Genomic DNA, 25,680 nt, shown 5'->3' with positions numbered 1-25,680 from the left:
AGTGTCCAATATCCGCTTCTAGCCACTCGCAGAGCGAGCTGTGAAGCTCCCCAGATGCGCGGGGACGGGGGATGACGGCTAACAGTACACGCCTGCGTGCCTGTCTGATGATTACGAGTATGACTGTGACGATGCTGGGGCTTTCACATTTGTTGCGCCCGATACCCATACACCATACAGACGATCGACCCCTTTGTTGGCCGATGGACCGCCAGCCAAGGGAGAGGGGACCAATATACGGATCCAAGGCAATGCTAGCTGCGCAGCTTACACCGGCACCGAAGTCCGTATATGCTCGTACCTGACCTGCACACTGATGGAGTAGCGCAGCTGGCTGAAGGATGTCCAGGCCTCGCGCGTGTCAAGGCCGCCTCTTGCCTCTCTCTCTGACGATCTAGCAGCGGCTCGGCCTCTAGTGGCTCAACGGAGTACAGCACGGAGTGCGTTCCTGGGGGACGGAGTTTACTGGGTCGTCCGTGCTCGCGGCGCGTTCTCTCCACAGCTACACGGGGCTTAGAGGTTAAATCTTCTTGAGACGCAGTATCTGCAGCCGGGTGCTTGTAGTACAGCCAGCAACAAACACGCCTGGGCCTCTGGACTCGTCCTCTGCTACACATTGCGCAGAAGACCCTCACCAACCAAGGGTAGCCCACCTGCGCTATCCTGCCGGCACACCGCAGGCGATACCGTACCTACTGCCTACCTACCTCAGAGAAGCCTACAGTACCACGCTCATGCCTACTTGGAGACTCAGCGAGCTCGTACCCTGCCAGCCCGTGGCACCTCGAGCTGCTAAAAGGCACCGGCGCGGGTGACATGCCGACCTGGACGGCCGACGGATGGCGTGGATGTTGCTGAGCGTGGCCTAGGCCCTGGCCAGGTGGGTGTGCTGTGGCATTGGCGCACTACTGTACCGGCGGCGGACGCTAAGCTGCTGGCGCTGGCGCTGGAGTGCTGCCATGCCTCGAGTGGAGGGCAGCGTGAACCTTGGAGCTGTGCCTTGGCTGGGAGCGACGCGAGCGACCGCTAGCGCAGCCCAGCAGTGCTACGAGGGTTGGAGGGCTCGTACGGGGGACTAGCAGAAGCCCCAGCTGCAGCCGGAGCTGTTCCAGGTATCGCGCCAGGCGAGAACCCCAGCTTCGTGGCTCTAGGCTCGTGGCTCTAGGCTCGTGGCTCTAGGCTCGTGGCTCTATATGCTAGGCTCTGGGGCCTCAGCGGCGAGCACGTTGGCGGGCCGGACGATCTCTTGCTCTGCCCAAAGCTTCTGAGGCACTGACCTCGTTGTGATGAAACGAAGGGGAAAGAAAAAGTAAAACGTAGAAACGAAAGATGAGAGATGCGACGTGGCGTACTGGTGATAGAACTGGCCAAAAGCAAAGAAACGTATGCCTGCTCGTATGAATGAAAAGAGAGGCCGATATAAAAATAAAACACACCGTCGCGGGCTGCGTGCATCTGCCGCGCACAGAGGCCCGGCGATTGGCCCAGCGCTGTTGCTGCTGCTCCCTGCCTGCATCACCACCAGGCCAAGCCCGCCTTTTCGCTCTTACAGGCCTCATGCCCCATGCCTGGACCTGCCTTGCATTGCCTCGCCTTGCTTTGCCTCAACTGAACCGGCCTGGACTGCTTCACCTGCGGTTTCCTACATGTACCTGCCCCTCGGCGGTCGACCCTCGCCCGCACCCTCGTCCTCGTCGTCGTCCTCGAGTCTCCCATTCGCTCTGCTGCTGCTGCTGCTTCTTCTTGTCTTTTTGCCCGGCAAACCAGGCACTCAGCTCAATCTTCTGCCGGCCTTCTCCTTGTCCTTGGTTGGATCCATCTCTCTCTTCTCTCTCTCTGCTCTCTCCGCGTGTCTCTCGCTGTCCATCTCGCTCGCTCGCTCGCTCTCCCTTCTCTCCCTGCTCGTCTCCTCCCATTGGCCCCGTCTTTGCCTCTTGACGTGCGACGCTGCTGACACGCCAGCCGTTGAACCCAAGAGCAGACTACCGTCCAAAGTGGACTGGCCAACAACCACAACGGCCGCGAGTAAGAAAGCGACAAGAGAGACAGACAACCCGCTGTCTTGTGCGGGGCCCGCAGCTGCCATCGTCCATCCTGGTGGTGTCTGGGCCTGGTGCTAATTGGGCCAATTGTGTCGACCTCTCTTGTGCCGCTTGGCTTGGATCTCATATCAACCGACACGTCCTTCATTCTGCGCCCTCTGCTCTTCATCCTGGGAACGCACTTCTCCCGGTGACTGCCGGCCACCTTGACTCTCGTTTCGCTTCGGCCTCGGATCCGACTTCTTCTTCTTGTCCTCCCTCCCTTGGCGGTTTTGTTAGAGTCCCAAAGATTCAGTGTAGCGATTTCCCTTTTTTTAAAGAAAAAAAAAGTGGGAAAATCTTATCTCTGCGTTTGCGATATCCTGCTGAGTCTGTTCTGTCGCCGTGCTACCGCGCCGCACTCGTTCGTGCTTGGCAACACCACTGATAGCTAGGGATTGCAACACATGACGCCCACTGCTTGATCTCTCTGTGCCCTCGACCAAACCCGATCCAAGACGACTCTTGCTTATCTGCCCGGCTGCTTGGGATCTCTGTCCCGTCTTGGAGCAGTTCCGTGTTTGGAAACCAACGAGACACCCTACCTCTCCCTAGTCTTGGCCTGGTTCGCCCAACGCAATTGTCCATACTATAAAGCGATCGGCTGCGCCTTGCACAGATTCGTCTTCGAACACGGCTCACTGCCGGCCGGTACCGTTTGCCTCTGCTGCTCTTGACATCTTGCTGCAGGACGAGGTAGTTGGTTGCTCGCTGCATCTGCCTTCGACGCTTGCTATCAGAAGCCATCGTCGACATTGCCTCGTACATTCAACGCGACCCAAGTCGGCATCGCACGGCCCTCGTCTTCTCCGTCGACGCTACATCGGCTACGGTTGTTACACAGCATCGCCGATATATACATTATCGGGTATAACAGCATCTTGGTACACACACCCCCCAACTGCCAGCAGCGCCATCCCAAGAGATCCTGGCCTTTCACCGCATTCAATAATCCCCACGTATGGTCTGATCGCCTGGCTATTCGTTTCGCGAAAAAACCCATACGCCACTCTACTCGTGCTGTGCTGTGCTGTGCTGTGTTGTGCTGTCCTTTTCTATTTCTACAATCTTCTGCGCGACCTTTGAAGCACAGACTGGACATTCAGCAGTCTTGTCCACTTTCAGCAGAATCTTAGTAGCACTGCATTACCGGAGGGATTCTGTTTGATTCCACAAAGAGGTTGACGATAGTACAACGTGGCTGACCCTTGCCGTCAACTTCCGCCTCCTGGGTATCCCCTTCTTTGGCCTACGCAAACCGGAGTCGTACCAAGCAGAGCCGAACTTGGTGTTGAATCGCGCTGCTCGTTTAGGAGCCTTGATTGTTCACTTACATCTTTTGCCAGCGTACGCCTTCTTCATACTTGCTACGACCTAGACAACACTCTATCACTCCCTATTGCTACCAACCATGGTTCAGGATTGGACGCGGGATTCACTTCCCCGTCACCAGACGTTTCAGCCTCAGTATTATCCTACTGATGCTACGCGGCATCAATCTTTCTCATCAGAGAGATATACCTCTGATGTCGTTCAGCGACACCATCCCTTTCCACAGGAGCGCGTTGGCGTAGAAGCTGACAATGCTCGTTTCCAAGACGGCAACGACTCGCGTCGCCATTTGATGGTAAGTTCTATTACAAGGTGTCTCCGCCTCTTTGTTGTCGACGTCTTTTCTAACAATGCGTGAAAAACAGTCAATCGACGATGCGCTCAGAACGCATTGTGGCATTGTCGCCAAGCATTATTTTGTCACTGCTATTACCGAAGAAGGCGCCACCATGACCTTTGCCAACCCTACCACTGGACGCGGCATGACCGACACCACGATACGCCAATTCTTTGATGCCACCAAATACCGCCAGGTCATGGCCCGCATTGATTCAGGTTTGTGCCTCCCAATCTACAATATAAAAGTTTCCTTGCCGGTTGATTGCTGACTAGTGTGTCGAAAAGGCGCTGATCCTATACTGGACGATTACAATCTTGAAGACGGCTTCTACGGTCGTCCCGCTGCGCTCGGCCGCAGTCGAATGGACCGTCGCCGCAACTCTGCATTCGGAGAATGGAGTGGCAGTCCTGTTCGTCAAGGCCGCAAGCGCGTCAGAGGAGCACGGGCTATCAATGATGAGGACGATCTTCCCATGACTGTTTCATCTCGCAGGTGCATCAAGATTGGCGACTCGGCTGCTGTGTGGAGCTTTTACGAACAGCGCTTCAAGAACTGCCAGCAGACGGCCTGCAAACTCATTGCCAAGGCTTGGGTCAAGGCCGTGGAGCCCAAGAAGCAATCAACGCATCCTTACACTGGTAGCGATGAAAAGGCACCAGGATGGTGGCCGAAAGCGTGGGGTCCCACAAAGGACGACAAGGTCCGCCATAAAGAGCCCGATCATTTATACAAGCGAGGTTAGTCCAACTCTTGCTGGGACACATACAAGCGATTTCGCATGTGCTAATCGAGCGAAACAGAGCGTGTCCACCTTCTCGCCCACATCCTCAGGCTGGTTGTAGAACCCAACCACAAGCAGCATACTGAGATTCAGAAGCTTGGCCTGAATGTGAAGAAGCTTGATGAAACCACGAATGAGGCGCTGTCATCCTTCTTCATGGACAACGAGGCAAATGCCAAGAAGAAGCCGTTTCTTACTGAAATCTTCAAGGTAGCTCGGCTGGAGGAACGGTACAAGAATGGCGAAATCGGTAAGCTAGTAGCTACTCTTCTAGATCTGAGCTTTTGAAGTTCTCAATCCTGACATCAACAATGTATAGATGGCACAACTGAAGTCTATGTCATGGCAGAAGACAAGATGCCAGAGAGCTACGCTTCAGACCCTGAGGATGCTGGCTTTATCAAGGACGAAGAGGATCATGATGTATCCAGATCCAAACCTCCGGTTTCTCAGGGCTTGCCGCACCCAGTATCGGAGCCCAGCTCTGCCACGAGCATCCGTGGACCAGCCTTCATCAATGACCTAACGACACGGGCCAGTACATTCCCCCAGTCAATGATTTCGGAGATTCCCTCACAGCAGCATACATTTGTCGAGGGTAGCTCACTCTCTGTCCACAGCGGCCAAGCCGTACCCACCGCTACCACCGCAGCTGCAGCTGCTACTGGCAACCTTACCCTTGATCTGGTTGCCACCTCTCACGATGCCAGCCGGCGACCATCGGTGTTTAGCGACTACGCCAGCCCAGGAGGGAACCTGTACTCCCAGCAGTGGCCACAGGCCTCGGCAGCCACCAGTGGATCATCCATGTACCAGTATAGTCAGCAGCCAACGGCTGCGCAACCAGCAACATTTGTGAGCTCTGGGGTGCCCATCACACCTGGTCAGAGTTTCATGCCGAGCTCTTTTGATGCGCCGCATCGCAGTGAATACGACCCAAACGGCAACACGATTTTCAGATCGGGAGACCTGTCACAAACACCTCCCGTTAGCCAACAGCAAGGCTACAATTACGCAATGTCCAATGATGCGCGTGGAATGAGAGTCATGGCCCAAGTTGTGGATCCCGCTGGACATCGCCCTTCCTTACAGTAAAGGAAAGAGGGAGAGCGAGAGCGCAATGGGTCAGTGGTATCAGCAGGCTGCAGGCTGCAGGAGAGCGAGCCTGTGAAGCCTAGCTTATGCGTATAATGCTACGTACAGGGGCCTGGTCTCGGCAATACAGAGCGCGGTACGCACTGGAACGCATATTGACCAATAATTGTGATTTGATCTTTTATTCTATCCTATTTCCTTCATTTCCTTTCTTCCCATATTTGCTTGTTATCGAGTCGGTCTATCCTGGCGTTCAATGAACTTTTCAGCTGCCTGTGGGGGAGGATTCCTCTTTGACGAAATTGATGTCGTGGGCGATACAGGCGGACTTTGCTTATGCTTTATTCCTGGAGGCTTCTTTTTCCTTTCTTTCCGCCAATCTCCTGCAAGGACAGCGCTGTTCGGTTGAAGTGGTTTGCCAAGGGCAGTATACAGAGCATGGATGGGCGGTATGCTCTTGGCAAGACTGCCAATTCTCTTTTTGGTCTTTGATTTTTGTTTGGTCTATTTTTCTGTGCGGTTGTATGTCCTTTCATTGAGTGGATATGAGCCATTCTTGCCTCCAGTGGCAATATTTTCGATGAGATTTGTTTTTCTTTTCTTTTTGCAATTCATTCCAGTGTCCCAGCGATTCATTCCAGTGTCCCAGCGATTCACAGGGCCTCCGACATTTATGGCTTGGTTACTGGAACCTCTTGAATACATGCCCACGCCTGACGGATAGCGATACTTGGAGGCTTTTCTTCAGAATTTTTTGAGGGGCTTTTTGCCCCATCTGAACGGAGTTTGTTTCTCATTTGTTTTTGTCGTCTAATCATGTCTGTGTTGGTGCAAGATGGAAATCTGGAAGGGGGGGGTTTATATGGAGTGGTTTATGGGGAATTACGTAGACTGAACAAAGCATAGCGAACTAAGCAAGCGATGCTATCTTTTCTTTTTTTTTGATCTCTCTCATTTCTCTTTCCTTTCAGTTTTCTCTTTTGGCTATCAGTTAGTTGGCTAGCGTCTCCTTTGCAAGAATAATTGTCTTTATAGGTTGATGGGGAGAGGCTACTAAAGCGAGAACTTTCTTTTGATACATGGGATAATTAACGTTTTCTTTAGCGACTACACGCATAAGAAGCGTAGTAAGATATATGAGCAATCTATCACACTGTTTGTTTTGTCTATGAAATTGATCTGCTTTGCTTTGCTCTTTTATGGAGGTTAAAAGCACTGGTGAAGTAAGTGGCGATTTGCGAGAAGCCGAACGTGAACATGGGCAAAATGTATACATGGATGGGAGTGTCAGGCCACATAGTATGTACAAGGAGGGGTGTGAATGGATGATGAGCTTGTTTTGAAGTACATAGACGGAGGTGAAAGAGTCATGCAGTGCGCAAGGGAGTTGGAGGGCGTGTTGAAAAGTGTACATGTAGTATTTGTATATGAGGCACATCCATCACGGAAAAGTGCCGAGCTGATGGCCACGAGTATTACGGGAAACAGTACAAGCAAGTACTTCTACTAGAAGAGGCCTGTTGTCTAGATTTGGCGTGCCCAACGAACCACTCTTACTAGTAGTTTTAGTTCCCACCTCGTCCGGGGATCAGATCGGCGGGAAGTCAAAAGAACGGAAGCGATGGGGGGGGGGAAAGTGATGTGATGTGATGTGGCACGATTATGATATGATACAAGTGACTGAAAGCTTGAAAGCTTGAAAACCTTGATTATATTTGGGGAGCATTGGGGGAGGAAACAAGCTGTTGGGCTCATGGGTTCATAAAGTGGCAAGGAGGATCTTCCGGGGGGGGGGGAGAAGTTGATTATATGGGGACAGGATAGGATACTTGCTAGGTTTGGAGCTAATACTCCGGTATTTGGTGGTAGGACTGTGGGTGTGTATGTACTTTGCATGTTATGGAGATGGATCAGGCAGCCGGAATTGACAAGTATTTTGGAGAGAGAGAGAGAGAAAAGTGATGTGTCATTTTGTTTCTGGATGCGAGGGGGGAAGCGTAAAGTAGGCTAAGCTTGGGGGGGGGGGGGTTTCTTGTTGTACAGTACTACGTAGATGTATGAGGAAATCATGGGGATGAGAAGAACAATACAGATGACGGATACATGGGAAAAGCAAAGCTAGGTAGATGGGCAAGTTGGAGTTGACATGGATAGGAGCACAAGTACGTCGGTATGTACCTGTTGAGGCTTACCAAGGGTTGTATATGCATGCGGTATCAGCAGTGGTATATAAGTAGTATAGCACTAATGCTGTATGTCTGAGTTGATGCGGGCAAAAGTGTGTGTGGACTAGGTCCATGGCAGATTGGGATTGGAGGACGAGCAGCGTGTTCAGCTGGCTAGGGGGGGGTTTTGATGGCTGAGAGGCCTAACATGGTAGCTAAACATAGAAAAGAGAGAAGGGAAAAGGGGGGGGGGAGAAGCTGAGAAGCTGAAGAAAAAGAAGAGGCTGGACGTTATTTTGCGCCGGATGCAGTATGTGGCTGTATACAGAGCAGTATGAGTGGTGGGAAGCTGTTGATTAAGATTGGAATAAAATATGGCTCAGTTGTTGGGGTATATACTGCTACATCTACATGGCTTCGTTGTTGGATATACTGCGGCTTACAGCAGGTACATTATGCGGAAGAAAGGGCGTTTTTCTACTCGATGCTACCTAGAAAGCGTGCTTTAGCTTTTTCGTAAAGGGCAGGGGGTAAACAGAAGACCGGGAAAACGACTGAGTTCCACGGCAAGCCGGGTCCCTCAACCCGCTGAAGCCCTAAGATATCCATTGCATACAAACCATTGCCAACTATACCTAAACCAAAACAGCCCCAACAAGCCGTGTTTTTCTTGCATTAGGATAAGTTGGCATTTGTAAAGTGCCAAAGGGGGGGCAATCGGTGCCGGTATCCATCGGTAGGGCAAGCAGTTACATACAAACAAACCTTGTCATGTCCATTAGTCAAGTTCTGACGGGCTATTTTTACGGAACACGGCTGTTTAGGTAGTTGTGTTGACATGCTGTCAGATTCCTAGACGCCCATGCTACTGTGACTTTTTGCAGTAGTCGTTTGCTTGAAATGTTTCGGAGTGGGGCAATGAATCGGGTATGAAATAAAAAAAAAAGTCGTATTAGCAAAACATGCTGCACTGAGAAAAGAAAAAAGAGGTCTTGGCCATGCAGCTCGCGTACAGTGAACCGAAAGACGAAGACGGTAACTGCACAGTATCAAGTTGTCGTATATCACTTTGTTTCTTACGATGCTTTGCCGGTAAAAACTGATCAAAAAAAAAAAAAAAAAAAAACCGGTCTAGATCTAACAATGTGCAAAAAACTAAACATCCTTAAGCAGTATAAATCGAGCGGTCTGGCCCGTCTCGCCTTACTTTTGAGCTGCATGTTTAATTGGATAGTTTGGAACTAGTAAGTAACAAGTAATTGCAGCATCTTTACACAAGATGGGTGGGAGGAAAAAAGGAATTTGTCCGTCTATAATGTCTCTCTTTGAAGCGACTTAATAAGATGGTTTCACGGGGGGAAGTTGAGAGTTTGCTCCGCATGTTCCGCGGATGTCGCAAATCGGAGAGACTCAAGGGAAGCGAGGTTCGCTTGTATATTACGCACAAGTACTTTGTAAGCTTGAGATTGGGGAGAAGCAGACCTTGTTCGGAATCCTGATGATGGATTTTAACCCGACACTTGGGACCTTGTCATAGGCTGGCTGTTTTCCCTGCATGATTGCGGTGTGCAAGTACAGTCCAGGAGATGGCAAAAGATGGATTGGTCAGTAGATATGATATTGATAGTTGTTGTATATGTCGTGTTTCCAGTGAAATCACTCTCAATTCATCGTCCCTATAAGAGTAAATTACTACAAGTAAAGGAAGTAGATACTAGATAGGCCATGTGCTGCGCCGCCGCCGTAAGCAGCTGAAAAGCAACCATCTCCTTTTTGTGTCCAATGAAACAAAACACACAGCAAAAACACACACACTGACAGAGAGTCATATCCCGGCAAAGCTACACATGCGCGAATAAAAAGGGCAAAAAGCAAAGACAAAATCAACCCCATGCCTCCCAAAATGTCACCGTCGTGAATATTGTGTCATTCACACCAAAAGTAGATACTAATAACGGGCTGATCTGTTTAGTTTACGGTATGTTGCTCTTCCCTCACTGCCATGTAACGCCAAAGCCCCCCCCTGTACCCCTGTCTCTCCTCTCTCAGAAACCCCCCCTGTCCCTTGTCAGAAAATAAGAGAGAAAACAGCGAGGGGGCCCTGGAAAAAAAAACAAAGACGCTGGCCAATAGTCTAGCAAACGGAGCAGGCTCCGCGTTCTCCCCGTTGGCGGGCACCCCTCTTTCTCCCTTGGCAACAGGTGGAGGGTAGCATTGCATTGCTTCTTGTCTCTTTTCTTGTCCCTTGCTTGCGTGCGACGCGGCTTGCGAGCTGTGTGGGCGGTTGTTCACCACCTACTGTCCCAGCTGCCAGTTCTTACTGGTGTGGTGTTTTTGCCCTGCTTGTCTTCGCCGTCATGTCTCGTCTTGTCCGGCTGAAGCACTAAATCTGGTCTTCCATTCGTGTATTCGTATTTTCCCCGTAAAACACTCGGCAAGTATAAACGAAGAAGAAGTAGCAAAAGTCTCCTTACATCACCATTCATTACTCCTTTGCGCAAGCCCAAGCGGCAGATGCCTCCTCGTCCTCGTCTTACAAGGAAATCAGGAGAGTGAAGCTGCTGGCAAAATAATCCTGTCAATTTCCCCTCTTTCAGCCGCTCGACGCCAGGCCCAGGTCCCCAAGCCAGCCAGCCACGTCGCCATGCTTCTTCTCTCTTCTCCCTCTTGATAGGGCCTCATGAAACGTGGCTACTGTGGGAATATCCAAAAGCAGCCTACTCTAGATGCACATCGTCTGCGTCAAACGAGCTATGCTGGCTGCCGCATAATGTTATTCCATACGGTGGTGACGCGGCATCCTTGGTTGCCGGTGCAAACGAGCTGAAAAAGAGAGCAAGGTTGCCGTCCTGTTGCCAAATACGGAGAGGAAAAGAAACGAGAAAAAAGAGACCCGGCTATGGATCATGGATATACAGCTCGGGAATAAGCCAGCTCTCTCTCTCCTGAAAACTTGAGATCTGAAAAGGCGCCGTCTGGGTCAGCCTGAAAGAAGAAGAAAGAAGAAAATCTTACATTCAACAACCATCCAGTGATCCGCGTCTCCCATTCAAAGCAACCACCTCCCATGTCCAATTCTCGTCACAAAGCATCGCCTCGGGCAGACAATCACACCTTGTCGCTTCCGCTAGCTTCGCTGGGCTACCATTCACGGCATGCCCTCTTCGTCGGCCCCCAAAAAAGCACTCGGCCAACAAAATTGCTAACGCGAGACATGGACAGGGTCCAGCATCCAATCGCTTATTCTCGATGCTCTGTCGTGGTGGCCGCGCTCGACGGATGCCGGCTGCCTGAGATGCAATGCGCTACGCGTCTATCCTTGGTGACTCGCGGAAATGCAAGCTTTGCTTCCGCCACGAGCCCCCCCCAACAACTAGTTACTGCAAGTACTTGCTTGTAGATTGCCTCGTGGTGAAAAGGGAGACCTTAGTGGCACACCCCGGTCAACATCCCGTCGAGCGCGTTGAAGTGAGAAGTCCATAGAGGAGAGAATCACACAGATCAAAGAAAAGCTCGCAGAAATAAAAAGAAAGATTAGAAAAGGGAGAGACATGAATGAAAAGAGGGCAATAACAGGTTGGGCATCATCAAGGATCGTACACATTATCTTGGTCCGTAAAATCGGACAGCGCTAACAACAAAAAAAGCTTTGCTAATTACGTAGAATGTTTCCCATGTAGCCCAAAGCCCAGCCAAGTCTCGTGCGTTTTGGATGCGCTCCAAGAAATGGCCATGCAGCTTAACCCCTCTCTAGTTCTCCAAAATGAATCCTACCAAACGCCAAGCTACTGGAAGAGTAAGTCTTCCAGTTGAGAAATGGTATCTCGCCCTAAAGCTAGGCCCAGTAAGAGTGAAAAAGAAACCGGAGTGGGGTGGAGAAAGGGTTGGATAGACATTGAGGAAATGGTAAATGAGAAAGAAAACGATTTAAAACGTAGTCATCATCATTGCCGAAGCGGAGAGTGGGGGAAAAAAAAAGAGTCGGCAAAAGGCATGGATATTGATATAGCCTTGCAAAAAGAAGAAGAAAAGGAAGAGGAAAGCAGGGTTCACGAGCCGACGTCTTTTTCGTGCTGCGTCTTGGCCTGTTGTGAAACGTAGTAAGCTTCGGACAAGCTTGAAAGAGAGCCTGTTAGAGATGCTGGAGGGTGGAAAATCACCAATGCATGCCCAGGTTCCTAACTCGACTGCATAGCGGGATTAGGCTCTTCCTTTGGTGCAGCCGGTGGCTCAAGTCCAGCTTGCTGTGCAACTCGCTTCCATGTTTCCAGCTCACGATAGAGCCTCTCGCACTCTTGCTTGAGCTTATCGTTGGATGCACTGAGTTCCGTTATAGCCTGCTCTGTGAGGAGCTTCTCCAGCGTCCATTTCTCAATGTTCTGCTGCTCGTTCTCCTTGAGTTGAGTGATGAAGCTCACGGCGCGCTGTAAAATTGAGCCCTTGTTCTTTTCGCAACCCGGCACAATCTTGGCCAGCTCGTTGATGCCTTCATTAATAGTCTCGCGACGTCGACGCTCCACTGCATTTTCTGTCAGTCCTCAAGGCTAGTCTACCAAATGCCAATGAATAGCTGTATTCTTACCTTCCTTGTGATTATCCTTGCGCATCTTGTGCCATTCCTCTGATCCGACACTCGGCTTAGGATTAGACGGAGGAGGCTGGATGACATATCTAGCGTGTGGAGGAGGAGGAGGAGGGTGAGTCTGAACACCGTTCGGGGGAGGTGGTAGGTTTTGGTTGACCGCTGAGTCCATCAGGGGATCAGTCTGCTGTGTGACGTCTGTGCTAAAAGGGGTATCGTGTTTGAATGCGTCTCCGTGGCCGTGGTCAGGGTCAACAGCCACCTGAGCAGAGAACTGCTCCTCGGTTGATGGCGGTACGTGAAGGGTCGGATACATGCCCAGGGCAGCCTGAGCTGTGCTCGTAGCATTGGAAGGGTCCGAGGCGTCGGTGTGATCCGCAGCGGCGGCCTGCTGGAGGGCATTGAAATCTGCAACATTGACGCCACTGGCCGCGGCCGCCTGCGAGGCCTCGATGGCGTTCTCGATGAAGGCGGCCGTGTCCGCCGGTGACGCTGACATGGCTGCGGGAGGAGCAGCACGCTTTGCGCGTCCAAGGATGGGGCTTTCTAATTCGCGCTTTCGTTTCTGCCCAGGAGAGCCTGGGAAGCCAGATAGGTCAGGGTGTTCAGATACAAGCGTGTCGGCCATCATCTCGCTTCTTCGAGTGGATGAGAGAGGACTGTCCGCGAGCTACCGAGAGGAGTGCGTAGCCCTGGGAGCTGTTTTGGCCGAACAAGAGGACTTTATAGTCGAGAGTCCTGATAGCTGCAAGGTCTACGGTCAGAGCTGAAGCACATGCAGCCTTAAGCCTATTACTCTGGTTAGACACAGACACTAGAAATACGAATGCTTGCAAGCATATATTAAGGAAGCGCCAAAAAGAAAAGTTTCAGTTTGGTATGTAGGGCCCTTGTCCATGCCCAGCACGGAAACTCATATCACTGGACGACAATGGTGACGGATGTAATGCAAGGCTGAGATCGATGTGGGCAGGGGTGCAGAGCCTGGTCACGGCCAAAGTCGAGCAGCAGCAAGCTCGCATTTGCTCAAACATTGAACCGAGACCGACGTGCACGATGCTAATCTCCGTGTGCGCTGAGACACCGGAAGCGATCCAAAGACAGCGAGCCGTTTGTTGGCGGCCGCGCATCTCATTCATCGCGGCTCACTCGAGCCCAGGGCGCAATCAACGGGCAGCAGGCGCATCATCGCCGACGCGACCACGACGCTTCGCTCTTCATCATCTGTGCAGGTGCAGGTGCAGGTGCACTGCGAAGTGCGAAGTACGGGCAGGCGAAGATGACGACGACGACGACGACAATGGTGATTCAGCGCCGCCAAAACAACAGGCAGAATCAAGGGTGCAACAGGGCGTGATAGAGCCGATGCCAACGGATGCAGTGCACAGCAATGAGCTTCAGATGCGTCCCAACTGACGCGCGGGAACGGGCGGTGATGCTGCGGCTGATGATGCACAGCAAAGAGCAAAATGCAGAAGCAGACGGCTCTTGACGCATCTCTCGCGCAGCTGGTGCATCGTGCGCCCAGGCCCAGGACCTCGTTCTTGAAGCTAGATAGATGGGATAGGAAGGCATGCAAGCTTACCTTGACGATCGGTCATGTGCGTGCTAGAGCCAGACACTGCTGGAGCCAGATCACGGGTTTCTCACGTGTTTTGCGTTGTGATATCGTTTAAGTCGAGCGACAAAACCGCATCAAAGGGCTCAAAAAAGCTGAGAAAAAAATGGCATCAAGGAAGAGAGTGTCGCGACGCCTGCAGCTGAGAGTCCTGAGTGACAAAAACTGTTATTCTTACAAGGCGTAATTTTTCTGCTCTCCTCAGGACAACCAGATGTCTTGTTGCAAGAGAGGGAAGGAACGAGTCACGGGGAGGCGGGTCACGGGCGATAAAAGAGAAGAACCAGGAGCGATAGAAATCACTACCTGGTAGGCTAAGCCCCATTTAGGCTGCGAATTGCGGCCTGAGGCTGAAACTCAAGAGGCAAGACAGCGCCGGAAAGAGAGGGGAACGCAGGTACCTGGTACAAGGCCGCCCAGGAGCTGGGCTTGGGTGCTGCAGGCACTCAAGCTCTTAGCACCCGTTCCCTAGCGGTACCGAGGACTATTAGCGGTGGTGGCCAATCATCACGCGCGGCCTGGCACGCTGGCGCAGCGAATGGGGAGAAGCGCCGGCGCTTTTCTGGCCTGGGCTTGCGGTGCGCATGGGTGCCGGGGAAGGCTGGAGATTGGATGGATGGGCGAAACAGGTTGACAAGGCATTCGGCACATGATGCAGGAGTTCACCTTGTTGAGCACCGCTGACCGTCACCTGTATTTGCTCTGAATACCTCTGTGAATCTCTTGGCCCGGCTGGTGGGCACCAGGTTCTTGCACATGCCGAGTACGAGATGCGAGTCCTCTGTACTTGGAGCTTTCCAACGGTGGCGAGCGGGATAAACTCTGATAAGCTCGACAAGCAGGCTTGATACCCAGCTCTCAAGGTGTTGCCAAAGGAAAACAGCAGCCAACAACCGCTAAATCAAGCTGCCCTGCCGCCTCTGGTCGCGACCTTTTCCAACGGGCGGGGCATGAGTATCACCTGCTAGGGGGGCTGATAAGCCTCGCATCATGCCTAAAGTACTCTATACCTCACCGAGCAGGTTTTATACGCTGCCCACGAAGCGAGGGTTGCAAAGATGCAAGGAATACCGGCTGGTACGGAAGACCCAGGCACAGCAAGCCTGCTTGCACGTATGCTCCGAGGTACTCGGATGTACTCGCTCATGCATCCCAAGCGCCGTGACAGACGCCGTGAACCGGCCTGATGGGCAGGCAGCGCGAATCACTTGACGGGGAGGTCGGGTGAGACTCTTGTTCAGCGGCCCCCAAGCTGACGGTGGTTGGTGAGCTGAGAGCGAGCACTCTGATGACGACGACGCCAACAGCGGTGATGAAGATGAGAGAAAAGAGACAGGATGAGGTAAACCCAGCATGTTCACTGCTCGATGCTGGCCTGTAGACTGAGATGCTTAACTGGAAGCATGCTGCCAAAGCCACGGTTCTCGCTCATGATGGTGCCCTCATCATCTATCACATTTTCAAGCCCTTCTCCCGCTTCTTCTAGTGAATCGCATTACTTTATCGCACATGACTTGAGTAGCCACAGGGATCAAGACGCCACATTCACTAGACGATGCAGTCTGACAATAACAAGGGTTGCAGCTCAGCAGATGCAACAGGCCTTTGGTTGCGCATCCCGTCTGTGCATTATGGGCTACAATGTTGAATGTAAACTTTGTATTAATGATCATGTGTGTACTTTTAAGTCGTCGCTTATGTGGCAAAAATGGACAGTTTCGTTGCTACTGACTTATTGTTGGATAAAATGCCTATATGAATGCAAGCATCCTACTATGAAGTACCTAGGTAGATGCACGCCACATCGGCGAAGAGAATCATGATAACCAACATAGGGCAATTTCTTTACTTAAGCAATGCCGAACTGAAAAAAATACTACTGGATAGAAATAAGACAGACAGTTCTATTGTCCTTCTCTTTTGTAGATCACGTGTGCTATCACCTATACTGAAGGAGCAAATCTAATCTATATATTTTCATTCCTTTATTTTCCCCAAAATCCCGTTTGGATTCCGGTCTCGATAGAGATGCGGGTGATTCTGTCGAAAGCGTTCGCGTTTGGAGCCCTACCTAGATATGGCTACGTTAAGAACGACGCCACATATTGGCCTCGTCTACGTGTCACGACCAACGGTTTGTATTTCGTTCATTATACTTGTATAGCATAATTCAACATTGACGCCGATTTTGCAATACTCGTAGTACTAATTCTATCCGATGCCTCTATTAACTCTACTGCCTCCGTTGCTGCTGCTGTTGCTTATGACATGTGGATGTTTGACGCTTAATACTCCATTAATTAACTACTGCACTGCGATAACACCGTGCTAGTCTTAACGTCTACACATAAATCACCTTTTAGTAACAAGTGTTTTTGATTTCCTACTGTGTACGTCTTTTCGCTTTGCAGTCGTTATTCTTTGCCTCCTCTCTTGATAGACTCCGTGTAAGCCAGCCGCTGCTGCAGTGTATCCACTTTTGAGATTAGTAGCGTATAGCCCGAGCTAGAGCTGCAGATAATTAGCAGCTGCATCAATTGGATTTATTTTCGCCTGGCCGGCCGTTCTCGCGAGAATCTATGAATTCACCAGCCAGTTGCCATGTTCATCGTTTCCATTGCTAAATTCATATAGAGCCTTTTGTGTTGGACTAAGCATACAGTCGCATCAAGTACATGTATTTCTGCACAAAATACCTACTGGTGTCTTTCATTGGCTTGCTTGTTGAGAACTCAAGGTTCGAGCTACCGTGCCTTTTGTGGGCACGTGCCGGTAGCTGCATTGGGAAATTTCCTTCTAGCTGCAATTGAGACAAAACCAAGTTTTTGCCTGCGGCAACGCCATGACGGAGACAGAAACCGCTGCGTGATTCAAGGATGGTCACCTCCTCTCCGCATCCCTTGCCTCAGAGAAGAAATTGTCGGCGCGTCTAAGGGACCTCCGAATTGCAAGCTCTGAACGCCGCAGAACACCACCTCGACCTAGATTTTCCGTCACGCCGCCGACATCGCGCGACATCGTCGTCATTGACTTTGGATCCAGAAGCTGCAGCAGCGTCCGCTTCAAACTTCAGCAGCCATGGCTCCTCCAACGCAGACTTTCAACCTGGACGTTGAAGCCATCTCTGGCATTTGCGGGTGAGCGTTAATGCTGCATAATACCAACTCAATTGCTGACTCTTCTCCCATCTAGGTCCATCTCCATTGCCTGCTGGGGTCAGTGACATCGCCGCCGTGCAACGACCTCTTGAACGCAACATTAACTGACTCTTCTCCAGTCGTCGTATTCTCTCCGCAAATCATACAAAACTTCCAACGAAGCAGCGCCGATGCTCTTTCGATTCAATTCATCATCATCTGGCTCTTGGGAGATGTCTTCAACATTCTCGGGGCGGTTCTGCAGGGAGTTCTCCCTACCATGGTACGCTACCATCTGCTCGCATGACCCCTACTGGAAGCTGATTTGTCCGTCTTTAGATCATCCTGGCGATATACTACACAATTGCCGACATTGTGCTTCTAGGCCAGCTCTTTTACTACCGTGGATTTACCTGGCGCGACGAGCCGACCCCTCCATCCCCGCCCAAGACGAATGGTAACGGCAACGCTTCTGCACCGGCAACCACCTCCGCCAATGTGGACGAGTATACAGCTCTGATTGCCAGAGTAGAGACTCATGGCCATCACAGCCACCATGACCGCCGTGGTCGGCGCGGATCAGACTGGTCTGGCTTTTCGCCGGCAGTACCGCATATTCCCGAGCCACCGACGATCCCGCAACCACCGCCGACAGCCTTGCAAACTACTGTTTGGAATTCTATTGTGATCCTCATGGTGTGCGCGTCTGGCGTTGCCGGATGGTTCCTGGGCGAAAAGGCCTCTGGCGGCGAGAAGTCTCCTTCCAATAGTAGTGATAATTTGGAGTTCAACACTTTGGGCCAAGTCTTTGGATACTTTTGCGCCGCTTTATACATTGCTTCTCGGCTGCCGCAGCTTATTCTCAACTGGAGGCGAAAAACAACCGAAGGCCTTAGCATGCTCTTCTTTTTGTTTGCCTGTCTTGGAAACGCCACCTATGTCTTGTCTATCGTTGCATATGCACCACACTGCGGCGAAGAAGCCTGCACTCCAGAGGAAGCGAGGCGGCTCTATGGTCGTTACATTCTCGTGAATCTGAGCTGGCTGGCTGGCAGCGCTATGACGCTCCTGTTAGACTTGGGTGTTTTTATCCAGTACTTTTTGTACAGGGTAGAAGATGACACTTCAGATGATGAGAATCGTGGCGATGACAACAGTGCTGTTGATGAGCATTACGACCAAAGGCCGCTTCTTGATCGGGGCGATTAAGAGACTCGTCTCAATTTTGGCTTGACGTGATCACATTTGCTTTGTAATACAAGTCGCTTCGTTTAGAGAAAGGGAGAAAGGGGTCAATGCCATTTTTCATGCTACGATAGCCTCTGGTATAGTTTCTTTTTATGGGTATTTTTTTTTTTTTTTTTTTTTTTTTTGGGGGGGGGTTTCCTTCACCTTTTTTTTGCGGTCTATTTGCCTTTTTTTTTCTTTTAGAATTTTGCCGGGAACAGAAAGATTGAGGAATATGGAAACATGCCTGGGCAACATATGGGCGATGGCAACATCGTGATCAAGGAGGTCAACAGGACAGCATAATGGGCAGGATTTTGTACAAATGCAACGGATTGATATTTCTGGCGAGATTTTAGTAGCTGAAAAAAAAATTGTGAATACATGAATCTCAAAGCAGGCAAAATAGTTGATTAGATATGGTCGATGGATAAGCAGGATGAGGAGTCGAGGAGTAACAAATAGGAAAACGTAGCCTTTTCTTCTCCCAAGTAAGGAGTGCAAAAAAAGCAGAAGAAAGGAAAAGAGAGAGAATTCAAGAAAATTCAAATACCCACGAAGTAGGTGGAAAGAAAGCAAAGGCGTTACAGCCAGTGTCGACATCTGGGCGGTCAGACGAACGCAGCTGACATGAGATTTTGGACCTCTGCCACCCAAAGTTTGGCGCTCATGCTTTTCCACACCACTGGCCTCTTCTCTTCCTCACACACTCTCCAAATTCCTTTTCCATTGAAGCAGCTGATTCTTGTTGAGTGTTACGATTCGAATCTATCCTACTTCTGTTTATGGGTCGTCTCTACTTCTCTAGGAGTTTTTGCAGTCTACATGTTCTTTGACAATCTGGCCGTTCGTGCTTGTCTCCGACTTCGCGTTTGCTTTATCGCATGCTAACATAGAATTAGCATCTAATTGACGGCTATTCTGAACTAATCATCTATTGCTATTGTCACCACCAATATGCCTAAGAAGGCGGGCCCTTCGCTCCTCTGCGAGTGGATGGTCGGCACGAGTATTCAATCCGCTCTCGGACCTCCTCCTAAACCGCCAAAGCCCAAGCCTAGACCAAAGAAGCGCGATCTGATCAAGCTTCATGTGGCAACAGATGACGAATCCGGTGAAGATACCCTCACAATCACATACCCTCGATCAGACCGGCTTGACCAAAGCAAGGAAGCACCGGCTGCAGTGCCTGAGCCTGCCGCTCCAGAGCCTGAGCCTGAACCCGAGGTAGTCGAAGTAGTGAAAAGGGTTCGATTCGAGAAAGAACCCGCTTCAGCTGCAGCTACAATGCCGAAGAAATCCGCCATGAAGAAGAAGACTTTGGTGACTTTCTGTGAAGAAGAAGAGACGTCAGATTCAGGTGGAGATGCTGCTTCTACCTCTGCTTCTTCAGGGGAAGCGACTCCAGAGGCTAGTTCTTCCAATGAAAGCTCTGCTGCCGACACGTCTTCAGGTGGAGAAACTTCGTCTGACGAATCATCCAAGCCGTCCAAAGCGCCGAGGACAAAGAAATACTCCAAAAGCAGGAAAATAGAGAAGCCAGTCCAGAGTTCAGACAGCGAGGCAGACTCTGATCCTCACCCTACATGCAAATGCAAAGAGTGTACCACAGAGAGAAAGAAACGAGAGCAAGAATCTGTCTGTGAGAAGAAAAGGTGCAAGAAACTAGCAAAGCCTGAGACTGAGTCGGAATCCGAGACATCAGCAACTGAAGCAGAATCCTCGGCCGACGAGAAGCCTCCGCCATCGAAAAAGGCAAAGGAAAACAAGAAAGGGAAAAAGAAGGCTGAAGTATCTGATACTGAAGGCGAGACTTCGGAATCAGCAACAGAGGCCTCCGAGTCTGAGGATGCGTCAAAAAAGCCACAGGAAAAGAAAAAGAATAGAAACGAAAAGAGCGAGAAGAAGGCGGAATCTTCCAAAAATGAAGGAGAAGCTAAAACTGAAGAAGGCCAAAAAGACTCGAAAGAAAAAGAAGCAGAGGCTAAATCTGACGCAGGCAAGGGCAAGGAGAAGGAGAAGGACGAATCAAAAAAACCTACAGCTGAGACCGCTTCACTACCTTACGAAATAAAGCACTCAGACGGCCATCCTTATTCACACGCCCGCCCGCCCAATCTTATTGCTCCTATTCGCACCGAAAATATGCATATGGAGCGTGTTGTCGAAACAAAAGATGACCCTTTACCAAACGCATACTACGATGCCCTCCATAACGTAGTTCGAGTATACCATGGCTCAGTATATGGACAAAATGGGCACCACATGTTTGCAAATCGGGAGGGTACATCCGGATACCCGCATCACCATGGCGTGTCACATCAATCGCAGAACCCATATTACTCCAGCTACAACAACGTGATGCCTTTTGGGCCGCCGCCTCCTCCTCCACCACCACAGCAACAGTTTCCTCATCATGGATATGAGCACGTGCCGATTACTCAAGGTATGCCGATGCCAAGCTGGAACGCCATGGTACCGCCTCCCGGATACCCGCCGTACAACTACTACGGAGGACCAATGCCCCCCCCCTTGGTACGAACAACAATTCAACAAGCAAGCTAGAGGTGCGCTTGACATGAATGGTACTTCAGATGGCAAGAGAGGCAAAAGTAAATCACAACAGCCAGATAACAATGTGATGCCAGAAGCAACAAAAGTAAGTATAAATCCGCTCTGCCATGCTCGTCGGAAATACTAACCTTATGAAGCCGAACCCATACTACACGAAAAGAGTGTCACCATTTAGCAACATGGGTAGCAACAAACCAGCTTCTAATGGTAAGCCACCGTCGAATTCTGGAAATTCGAACAATGGTGGTAAGGGTGATGTTCCCAATTGGGATACCTCTTCTCGGAGAAGCGTTGGAGCATGGGCGAACAGTAGTAATCAAGGCGGCGGTGCATGGGGTGATGCTGCTCCCGCTGATACGAATAATAATAACAACAACACGGGAGGTGGTGATCAATGGGGTGCCGGGGGCGGCAGCGGAGGAGACGCATGGAATACGACAAGCAACAATGACCAGTGGAATAACAACGCAGGAGGCGATCAATGGGGAGCAGGCAGTAATAATGGAGCATGGAACGGGTCTGGAAATGACCAAAATCCTCAGAGTTCTTGGAATACTGGCGATAATAATGTGAATACTGGCGGCGGTGCCACCTGGGGCGACAGTGCCGCAAACGATCAACAGCAAACGAACGATAACAACGGCAACTGGGGTAACCAAAATCAAGGCCAGTCAAGTTCTCCAGTAGGAGGAAACGAAACAACCTCCGCCATGATCGATAACAATGTCGCCCCCGTCGTGGTGACGACAGCTCCATCAGAGGAACAGTCCAAGATGCCGGGTAGTTGGTGTTCCGACCATGACGGGCAAGCGGCGTTTGTGAATCCGTCTCGACAGGAGTATCAGCCTCCGTCAGCGGTGCCGGAATGGGGAGATCCAAGTTTGGCGGCAAGTACGGGTGGACAAGTGAATTGGTGAGGTGATGAAAGGGAGTTGTCATGGTGTATCTAGGACTGGACTTGAAACTTGGAAGTTGTGGGATAAAGGATTTACGAAAAGAAAAAAAAAAAAGGCGGCCATTGAGGTTGGGCATTTGGGGCGGAGTGAGAAGCGTCAGTTAACCGTCTATCTGCAACAGTATTCTATTCACTGATCTTTTGCGAGACTTTTCTTCGTTGTACTTTATTAGCTAGAGCCATATACATATAATTATGCCTTTTGTACGGCCAGAGAGACGAATTGCATTCTCAGTGTTTAGCATTTTTGGTTCTTTTCAAGTTCTATATCTCACATTTACATATAATATTTGACTCCTTTTAGGATTAATCAATGATGCCTTGGTATCAGCTCAGGTTTGGTTTGATATCCTAACTAGAAGTTGGTAAAGAAGGCCGCAGCAGCAGTGAGCTGTGCTCCGGGATCTTATTTTACCGTTCCTTCTACCTACCTACATGTATCATTAATTTCTTGTCGGGTGCCCAAGTCTCCTCATCACATCATCACCAGTAGCAAGTTGTTATTCAATCTGAGATACATTTTCCATTAAGGTTCTCGTCATGGCCTAACCCAGTGCATTATCTGTCTAACGTTAACCTATCCATTCAAGGACAGAATCCACCGATTTATTCCCATCCAACGCCTATGCGCCCAGCTTTAAGCAGTTTACCAACGAGATCAGTGCCGCAAACCATCCCAAAATCAGCAAATCAAAACATCAACAAGCAAAAAGTCGCCGTATCCTCAAGAAGGTGGCCCACGATGCTCTCAGCACTTCCATTCCTCTAGCCGCTTATACATCCACCCGCTCGTGTGCTTCAAGGACGTCTTTCTCTGGCTCATGCCAGGTGCATATCCTTGGCCATAGTACACCTTGTCGTCCATCTTGCACAGATCCTCGACGAAATTCCACTGCATGCACTTGGTCCAGCCCTGGCAGGCCGCCTCACATGCCTCGACTGACTCCCAGGCCTTGCTCCAGAGCGCCTCGTCGTATTTGCCGTTGTCGGGCCCCGGCTTTGCGGCCCACTCTCGGTTGCCCGAAGCGACCTCGTATACGCCGGAATAGTTGTCCCACCACTCGGCGTGCTCCTTGATGTTGGGCAGGATCATGGCGTTGAAGAAGTCGCGATGCAGAAGCGGCCCCTTGCTCCAGTCCCAGCGCTGCTCCACCTCGTAGTAGCGGGCGATGTCGCGGTTGTGCACCTTGTGCCACGACAGCAGCGGGCTGCACCAGTTGGCGCTGGCAAAGGCAAAGGCCCAATGGACCACGGGGTTGAAGCCAAAGGTGAACTTGCCGTCGCCGCCGTTCTCGCCAAACTTGACGCCGTGCTTCCGCAGCGCGTGGGCGAGCACCTGGTCACCGCAGCAGTGGTCGGCCGTGTACTGGTAATACTCCTCCGTCAGGCCCCCGTTCTCGTTGCCCTGCTTGCCAAAGGACTGCTCCCATGCGCCCCTGGACAGCGCAAAGCCGGCGCCGCCGTGGGCAAAGATGACGTCTGACTTGGCCGCATAGCTGCCCAGATAATGGGGCTCCTTCCAGTCGAATTTGGCGAGATAGCCCAGGACTCCGGGCAAAAAGAGGTATGCGTCGTCTTCCATGTAGATGTACCACTTGGCTTTGGGCCAGTTGTCGCCGGCATGCTGGATGAGCGGAATAAACTTGTACTTGTCGATGATCCAGCCTCCCACGGGGCCCCAGTCATCGCCATTGACTCCTGCGGCCTCGACATAGTAGTTGTTGGCCATGTACTCGGGCTGCTGGCGGTAGACGTCGAAATCAGGCTGAGCCTTGGCCGTGGAGGACATGTTTGCCAACACGTCGATGACGTTGAAGGCGCCAATCCGCTCGGGCAAATCAGAGTAGATGACGGTGCTGTCCATGGGAATGCGGTCTTGGTCGAGGGAAGTGGTGAGATGCACCAGCATGCGCTTCCACACGGTTGTGCCGCCAGTTTTGACAATCAGCAGGACGTCGTCCGTTGAGAGACCATTGTATGAAATGGCCTTGGCAGCTGCTTTGTCCTTGGCAGGACTCTTGTTGCTGCTGGTTGGCGCAACATATTCCACCTTTTCCGCGGGTGCCGCTGTCTCTACCTTTTCCACCTTTGCCTCTGTCTCTATCTTTTCCACCTTTGTGCCCAGGTCTACCACCCTCCGTTCACCATCCGCAAGTTCCACTTCTTCGACTACGATGCCCTTCTGTTTCGCAGCGTACGGAGTGTGTCCATAGTTCTCCAGCGAGGGATCGATGAGGCAGTAAAACAGAAAAAAACACGCGGCAATGATGACTGCCGGTATCAGCCGGTTGTTTTGGTATGTTACCAACATTGTGTCCTGGTAAAACAGCACAGCTGTGGCTCATTCACGCATTCGCCGCCGCCAGCCGCTCACAACTCAATTTTAGAAAAGAAGCTGGGGCTCGAGCGGTGGAAACAAGGTTGAAAATAAAGAAAAGAGAGGGCAAAGGACAAAGGTCCAGTGAGAGGGAAAGGAGAGCTCAGGGCGTTTGTCGATCTCTTTTCGGAGTGACAGGCCCGGGCCGGATCGTCAACTGCTGTTAGTCCACACATACTGTAAGTACAGTACCTACTCTGTATAAGTACTCGGGAATCTCGCATGTGCGAGAAAGGGCTTCGGCTGAGCAAGGTCCGTCACTGTCGCACAGGCTAACAACGAGTGCTAATTTGGGCCGTCTCCACGCCATCATTGTCTGGGACGATACGAGGCAGAGGCAACGGCAAACCCCTTTGGCGTGCATGACTCCCATCGCGCCAAGCAGATTCCGTCTCTTGATACTCGAGCGGAAGAGAGCCAATGCCTGCCAGCCTCATGGATAGCCCCTAGGATGGCTCCTTGAGCAGATTGCCAAAACAGGTAACTGCCGACTCAGGCATGCTCAGCCCCCTGACTAAAGTCGAATTCACACCAAAGTGGCGCCGGCGTCACAAGTTTGCCGCTGCCGACTTTACTTGCGTTCCACGGCGGACCAAGATGCCGCCCATTCTCTTTCTTCTTGCAGAGATGTTTTGATTTCTGTTTAGTCAAGATTTCTGTTTAGTTTTATGATTATATATATCTCGCTGTCGAGTTGCCTATAAAGGGGGAACGAGAACAGTTCGCTGATTTAAGCTGCTTACCAGGTTAACGTTACGACTAATAAAGACACTACGAAAAATGTGTGTGTTCCACAACATAGCTTCTAGCACGCTTCTGAGAGGTGGTCCATTCGGGAGATGGGCAAGGGTCTCACGGGATTCCCTAGCGACAACCAGACGCTTGGCTTCTCGTGTTGATTTTTTTCTCCGAGCCCTTTTTTCCTGGAGGATCTCTCACAATGTGGACTCAGCCCGTGTGTTGCCTGGCTGACTCAAATGGGCACGGCTCGCATAAGGTTCAAAATTTGCATTGCGGAGCTTGAGAGTTGACACTGTTTAGGGGCAAACTAGACCAACTGCAGCATTGTCCGATTGATCGAGATACGAAGGCCGGTATCACCAGCACCAACACGGAGGAGTATCTGAAACAACCTTGCATCTGCTGTCAGATCATGTCCACTGGGCGACTATGTAGTCCACGATGCGCGCAAAATCATGTTCGAACTCAGCTCAGCTGCCTCATTTGGTGCTATTCTGAACGAAAAAAATAGTTCGTATTAGTATCATGTTGCCCGCAAACAGCTACTACTAATTCGCGTTCTTCTTAGGCAAGTACCTGTAAGACGGCGAAGCTGAGGCCAAGCGCACAGGGGCCAGAATCCCTCGTCGTCTAAAAGAAGCAATAGCCGGGAAGCCCAACTTTCACCAATTACCG

The 25,680-nt window shown here is 50.9% G+C and overlaps 7 protein-coding genes across 7 annotated transcripts; 4 read left to right on the top strand and 3 right to left on the bottom strand.

Annotated features, from left to right (window-relative positions):
- Positions 1-1,628: 1,628 nt before the first annotated feature.
- TrAtP1_012303 (uncharacterized protein) lies at positions 1,629-1,916 on the bottom strand (the record flags this gene model as incomplete). Its single annotated transcript, XM_066115472.1, has 1 exon — positions 1,629-1,916. One exon carries the CDS (start codon positions 1,914-1,916, stop codon positions 1,629-1,631), a length of 288 nt encoding a protein of 95 aa, XP_065971571.1.
- Positions 1,917-3,492: 1,576 nt separating this feature from the next.
- On the top strand, positions 3,493-5,629 carry TrAtP1_012302 (uncharacterized protein; the record flags this gene model as incomplete). Its single annotated transcript, XM_014090301.2, has 5 exons — positions 3,493-3,708; positions 3,779-3,968; positions 4,038-4,490; positions 4,554-4,784; positions 4,854-5,629. 5 exons carry the CDS (start codon positions 3,493-3,495, stop codon positions 5,627-5,629), a joined length of 1,866 nt encoding a protein of 621 aa, XP_013945776.2.
- Positions 5,630-11,972: 6,343 nt separating this feature from the next.
- On the bottom strand, positions 11,973-13,007 carry TrAtP1_012301 (uncharacterized protein; the record flags this gene model as incomplete). The annotated part of the gene is made up of 2 exons (XM_014090303.2): positions 11,973-12,313; positions 12,377-13,007. 2 exons carry the CDS (start codon positions 13,005-13,007, stop codon positions 11,973-11,975), a joined length of 972 nt encoding a protein of 323 aa, XP_013945778.2.
- A 3,797-nt stretch (positions 13,008-16,804) lies between these two features.
- Positions 16,805-18,847, top strand: TrAtP1_012300 (uncharacterized protein). The gene is made up of 4 exons (XM_014090304.2): positions 16,805-17,131; positions 17,187-17,209; positions 17,272-17,414; positions 17,471-18,847. Exons 1-4 carry the CDS (start codon positions 17,073-17,075, stop codon positions 18,338-18,340), a joined length of 1,095 nt encoding a protein of 364 aa, XP_013945779.2. The 5' UTR covers positions 16,805-17,072; the 3' UTR covers positions 18,341-18,847.
- A 232-nt stretch (positions 18,848-19,079) lies between these two features.
- TrAtP1_012299 (uncharacterized protein) lies at positions 19,080-20,923 on the top strand (the record flags this gene model as incomplete). Its single annotated transcript, XM_066115471.1, has 2 exons — positions 19,080-19,204; positions 19,261-20,923. The coding sequence occupies exon 2, from the start codon at positions 19,316-19,318 to the stop codon at positions 20,921-20,923; it is 1,608 nt and encodes a 535-aa protein (XP_065971570.1). The 5' UTR covers positions 19,080-19,204; positions 19,261-19,315.
- Positions 20,924-21,039: 116 nt separating this feature from the next.
- TrAtP1_012298 (uncharacterized protein) lies at positions 21,040-21,849 on the top strand (the record flags this gene model as incomplete). The annotated part of the gene is made up of 1 exon (XM_066115470.1): positions 21,040-21,849. One exon carries the CDS (start codon positions 21,040-21,042, stop codon positions 21,847-21,849), a length of 810 nt encoding a protein of 269 aa, XP_065971569.1.
- A 475-nt stretch (positions 21,850-22,324) lies between these two features.
- TrAtP1_012297 (uncharacterized protein) lies at positions 22,325-24,432 on the bottom strand. Its single transcript, XM_066115469.1, has one exon. It carries the CDS (start codon positions 24,196-24,198, stop codon positions 22,636-22,638), a length of 1,563 nt encoding a protein of 520 aa, XP_065971568.1. The 5' UTR covers positions 24,199-24,432; the 3' UTR covers positions 22,325-22,635.
- Positions 24,433-25,680: the final 1,248 nt, after the last annotated feature.

This window comes from Trichoderma atroviride, chromosome 7 (genome assembly GCF_020647795.1).
Source record: "Trichoderma atroviride chromosome 7, complete sequence".
Lineage (NCBI taxonomy): Eukaryota > Fungi > Ascomycota > Sordariomycetes > Hypocreales > Hypocreaceae > Trichoderma > Trichoderma atroviride.
This window is presented reverse-complemented; position numbering and strand designations above follow the sequence as displayed.

Coding starts and splice junctions, on each gene's coding strand:
- TrAtP1_012300 (XM_014090304.2), top strand. CDS start 17,073: ATGGCTCCTCCAACGCAGACTTTCAACCTGGACGTTGAAGCCATCTCT. Junction 17,210..17,271: donor CATCTCCATTGCCTGCTGGG/GTCAGTGACATC, acceptor ACTCTTCTCCAG/TCGTCGTATTCTCTCCGCAA. Junction 17,415..17,470: donor AGGGAGTTCTCCCTACCATG/GTACGCTACCAT, acceptor GTCCGTCTTTAG/ATCATCCTGGCGATATACTA.
- TrAtP1_012297 (XM_066115469.1), bottom strand. CDS start 24,198: ATGTTGGTAACATACCAAAACAACCGGCTGATACCGGCAGTCATCATT.